Here is a 5,591-nt window from a genome sequence, read left to right on the forward strand (position 1 = left end):
CTCAGATGCAGCTGAATATAATAATAATGATTATAATAATAATAATAATGATAATAATAATAATATAGAGGGATCTTTTAGCACCTTTGAAACTAACAGAAAGAAAGGCGTTGGCAGCCATGATCTTTCATAGACGCCAGTCTACTTCCTCAGATGCATTTATTGGGTGGAGTGAGTGATAAATGCCAGGCAAAATAGTAGAAGCCAACGTGGCGCCAAAAAAGAAAAGAAAGAACTGAGGGGGGAAATGAAATAAATATGGCAGAGAGGAGGAGGAGGGTGGGAAGGAGGAAGAAGAAGGAGAAGAAGAAGGAGCCAGAGGGTGGGCGTGCTGCTGGGAAGGCATCGAGGGATCAGACGGAGGCTGAGGGGAGAGGAAGAAGGAGGGCTGTGTGTCTGTGTGAGGAGGGAAGGAGAAAAAGAAGAAGAAGGCGCCATGAGGGGAGCCATGGCGGCCCTTCTCTTCCTCTTGGCGACTGTGGCGATGGCGATGGCGTCGGCGGCACTGGGAGGCCCTCCTCCTGGTTCCAAGGCCTCTCGGGGCCTGGCCGTGCCTTTCGTCTTCGACCCGGGCGCCCTCTGCAGCCCGCCTTGCCACCACGGAGGCCTCTGCATCCGCAACGGCACCTGCTTCTGCGCCAAGGGCTACGAGGGCGAGAGGTGCCAGTATGGTGGGTAGAAATATCAGAAAGGAGAAGGAGAAGAAGAACCACCCAGACAGGCAGGGAAGGAAGGAAGGCAGGCAGGCAGCTGGACTCAGGGAAGGGCTATTGATTACTATTTAGTGAAATTATTTATTTATATTTATATTATTTATTTATTTATTACAATATTTAATTATTATTATTACATTTATTTATTACAATTTATTTATATTTTTATATTACAATTTATTTATTTATTTATTTATTTATATTTACATTTATTATTTATATTTATTACAGTTTTATTTATGTGTATTTATATTTATCACTTATATTTATTATATTTATTATTTATTTATTACAATTTATTACAATTTATTTATATTTATTATTAATATTTATATTTATTTATTACAATTTATTTATATTTATTTTCATTTACATTTATTACAGTTTTTATTTATGTATGTTTATATTTATCATTTATATTTATTTATTACAATTTTATTATTATTATTATTATTATTATTATTATTTTATTTATATTTATTTAGAATTATTATTTATATTTATTATTACATTTAATTATTACAATTTATAAATTATAAAGGAGGACCACTGTTCCCAGAATTCCCTAGCTGCATGAGGAATTCTGGGAGTCTTGGTCCCCCCCAAAAAAGGGAACTTGGCCAAGTTGGGGGTCCCAGTTGCGGTTGCTTAGGTGGTATATATGACAATGGTTCCCAAACTCGAGGAAACCCCTTTCTTTTTCTCTTTCCCTTCTTCTTGGAACCACCGTTCCCAGAATTTCCAAATTGTTATTGTTGTTGTTATTATTATTATTATTATTATTATCCACATTTATTTACAGAGCGCTGCAAAGTTTGCACAGTGCTTTACTTAGCAAGGGTCAGATAAAATAAGGAAAAAAGGAACAAAAACCTGCCAACCTGCGCACAATGTAAAACAACATTACACAATTAAAATATCTCTAAAGAAATTTAGCCAGTTTGGGGCACCCAATGCAGCAGGATGCTTAGACGGTTCATGGGAATGGTTCCCACACTTGAGGAGATGACTTTTTAGGGGGCCACCATTCCCAGGATTCCCCAGAATGTACAGAGTAAGGCACACGATGTATATGTGTGGCCCATCAAGGGTCTTGGACTTTCTCTCCAATACCTTCTGACCAGTGAATACAAGGGTACTGCTAGAGCTTTGGTGGATTGCGATACCCAGAATCCGCTCAACAGCATAACCATTGGCTGGAGGATCCAGGGAGATATAGTCCAATGATGTACCTTTGCCAAGGTTTTGCTTTATTTTCTTTTGTCATGGGGATAACGAACAAGCACCTGTCCTGTGTTTATAAATATGTTGCTTTTCTTCAGTAGGTAAACAACTTTATATCATGAGACACAAGTAACTGAAAAGAAAAAAGAAAAAAGATGAGAATGCTCAGTAAAGTGGAAGATGCTAGGAAATGAGGAAAAGCACATTACAGGTGAATTGGTTCAGTCAAGGAAGCCACAGGCCTGAGTCTGCAAGACCTGAGCAGGGCTCTTGGTGGACTCTCAGGGTGCAGAAAAGATGCGGTTTAACACCACTTTATGTGCTGGAGTTCATCCTATGGCATTGGTAGTTTTGCAAGGTCTTTAGCCCTCCTCTGCTAAAAAGTGCTGGTGCCTCACAAAACTAAACATTCCAGGATTCTGTGGAATGGAGCTATGGCAATTACAGTGGTGTCAAATTGCATTATGGCGGGTTACAGACCGCCGAAAAGTGGTGGTCTGCTGCTGCCACCGCTGGTTGCAGCATCCGGGAACCGCAGCAGCCAAACGATGCAGTTCCCAGACACTGCAAAGAAGGAGCGCAAAAATCGTGCTCCTTCCTGCACCCCGGAAGAGATGCCACAAGTGCCGAAGTGCACACTTGCGGCATCATTTCTGGGCCGCGACAGTCGGACGCAGTGCGTCCGCTACATCAAGATGGCGGCGGCCGTGTGGAATGGCCGCCGCTATTTCGTACAGACTCAGTCCGTACTAGGGTTAGGGGCGTCTGGAAGAGACGCCCCTTTCTAACCCTAGTACGTACTGAGCACGTACTTTCCTGCCCGTTTGTAACGGGTCTATTTCTACATAAGTAGGATTCCCATAAGTCAAAGTTAAATGAAAACAAAGACTTTATGTACCTCTGGCTCTCTGCATGTGTTTTGCTTCTTCCACAGTGATTCCCAGTCCCTTCAGCCTTCATAACCCCAAACTATTTGGAGTGGGTAGGTGAGGAATGCAACAGACAGCTAGAAGATGGGACTCACAATGAAGCACAAAGGATTAAAACAATTTGACACCACTTTAACTCTCATGACTCTATTTTACAGAATCCTAGGATTTGTAATTTGATGGGGACCCAGAGCTCTCTGACAGACCAGACTGGATACCTCACCAGACTACAGATCACAGGACTTTGTAGGATAGAGTCATGGTAGTTAAAGTGGTATCAAACTGCTTTATTTCTGCAGTGTGGGGCTACATCCTAAGGAGAGATACAGTGGTGCCTCGGGATACGAAATGATCGGGTTACGAAATTTCCGGGATACGAAAAAGTTGGATTGGCAAAAACTGTTTCGGGTTACGAAATATTTTTCGGGTTACGAAATTCATTTCGGCGCGAAATTCAAATGCTGCAAAGTGCAGCTATAGGCTTTCCAGTGCTAACGGAAAAGTGTTTCGGGTTACGAAATTTTCGGGTTACGAAAGGAATGGCGGAACGAATTAATTTCGTAACCCGAGGCACCACTACAGGAGTAGAGGTAAAGCAGATGCATAAAGCCTACCCTGCTCCAAGGCTTCAAGATCTGAGGGGTGCATTTTGATGTTTTGCCTGGAATACCCTAATGCCAGATGTGTAGCTATGGAGGGATGGAGAGAAAATGAGGGCCTCCCCTCGATAAAAATGCTGCCCTTTTCAATTAAATTTTGCTTCACTCCTTAAATTTCTAGCACTGTTGAGAGTGAGACATTGAAAATTGTTTACACCTACAATTCTTATATCTGCTGTGTTTACATTCTTTATGTAATTTTGCCTGCCCCATTTCTTTGGATGCCTAAACTTTATTTCTAAATACTATTGCTCAGCTGAAGTTTTATGTTATGGCAATACTAGAGATTTGGCAATTTCATTTCTGGGGGCAGAATTCTTATTTGAAGGAGCAATGCCTCCATTTTGCTTATACCTGTAGCTATATCCCTGCATAATGCCTATGTCTGTTTTAATTTTGACATTCATACTTCACCTTTCTATGAATAAAACCAAAGCCAAGATTGCTTAGAAATTAGAATTATAAACCACAAGAGATTGAAAAACAACCCTAATGATGGAACAGAATAAAAAGCAAGAGGAACATCATAATAAAAGCAAATAGCAATAGGAAACTTAACACACCATCAGAGGTTCAACTTTTATTTATAAAGCTCATTGGAATAAAGCAGTCTTTAAAACCTGTTATGAAAGTGCATTGTTATTGTTGTGTGCCTTCAAGTCTTTTCGACTTACAGCAACCCTAAAGTGAAACTACCATGTGGGTTTGTTTGTTTTTTGGCAAGTATCTTCAGAGAGGGTTTGCTGTTGCCATCCTCTGAGGCTGAGAGAGCATAACTTGCCGAAGGTTAACCAGTAGGTTTCCATGGCAAACTTGAGATTTGAACTCTGGTCTTCAGAGTCATAGTCCAATGCTCAAACCACTACACTACTCTACTCTCTTTAGAATGCATTACTGCCCTCTTTAATATGGAGTGTTTCCTACTGGATGGGGATGCTGCTTCAGACATTATAATAAAAGGAAATTATAACAGCTAATCAGGCATAGTTGAATCTGTGGGGGATGAGACTTATAAGGATTATCGCAAGAGTGAAATTAAATATGAGCAATTTCTAGTTGCATAATTGAATTAGGTATCATTCTTCAGAGAGTCAGGCTTATCTTACCCAGAGTCTATTACAGTTGGCCCTCCATATTCATAGATTCTTTATCCACAGATTTAACCATCCACAGAGCAACCCTTGATTTTGCCATTTTATATAAGGGAACACCATTTCACGATGCCATTGTATTCAATGGGATTTGAGCATCCACGGATTTGGGTAAGCTTGGAAGTATAGTCTGCCCTTCATATCCACTGATTCAACCACCCACAACTTGAACATATATTTGAAAGATATAGATTCCAAAAAGCAAACCTTATTTTTGCCATTTTATATAAGAGACACCATTTTATTATGCCATTCTGTTTAATGGGACTTGAGTATCCACAGATTTTGGTATCCCTGGAACCAAATCCCAGGGGATACCAAGGGCCCACCTGTATTAACATGGGTAAGTTAGCATGCCCTAAGTACCGGAATAGGTGTGGAAGGGAACAAAAAATTGGTCTCTGGATACTTGGAGGCTGTCAAACTATGCAGGAAGCCCTTGCTGTTTAAAAAGGAATCCTATGTCTCATAGAAAAAGAAAACTGATCTATACTTTTGAGGATTCTGAAGGATAAGCCGTCACAGTTGAACTTAGCCTGCAGTCAAAAGGAGCAGAAAAACATGGAGAGAAAGGAGAAGAGATAGGTGAGTGGGGTGAGCTTTCCACACAAAAACCCCCAGGAGCTGTGGAGGGCTGGAAAAATGTCATCGTTTTGCTGACTGAGGTAGAGCAGTGACAAATACACCCTCCAGTTGTATCTAAAGCCATTCACGTTTATTTTGTTATCTCGGCAGAAAATCCTTCTAGAGCATCTGTTCCTCCCTATACAGCAACGATTCCCCAACTTTGGTCCTCCAGATCTTTTGGAGTTCAGCTATCAGACACCCTAGAGAACTTAGCCAGCAGTCAGGAATTCTGGAAGGTGAAGTCCAAAACATCTGGAAGACCAAAGTTTGGGAAACACTGCTATACGG

At 40.9% G+C, this 5,591-nt stretch overlaps 1 protein-coding gene across 1 annotated transcript in view; it reads left to right on the forward strand.

Annotated features, from left to right (window-relative positions):
• The first annotated feature begins 355 nt into the window (after nucleotides 1–355).
• The window catches only part of LOC121935795 (von Willebrand factor D and EGF domain-containing protein-like), a 15,017-nt gene continuing 9,781 nt past the window's right edge, over nucleotides 356–5,591 (forward strand). The window contains exon 1 of the mRNA XM_042477681.1: nucleotides 356–671. Within this exon, the coding sequence (XP_042333615.1) occupies nucleotides 437–671 (235 nt within the window). The 5' untranslated portion in view covers nucleotides 356–436. The remainder of the gene's footprint in view (nucleotides 672–5,591) is intronic.

The sequence above is a fragment of the Sceloporus undulatus genome, chromosome 6 (assembly GCF_019175285.1).
Source record: "Sceloporus undulatus isolate JIND9_A2432 ecotype Alabama chromosome 6, SceUnd_v1.1, whole genome shotgun sequence".
In the NCBI taxonomy this organism is placed as follows: domain Eukaryota; kingdom Metazoa; phylum Chordata; class Lepidosauria; order Squamata; family Phrynosomatidae; genus Sceloporus; species Sceloporus undulatus.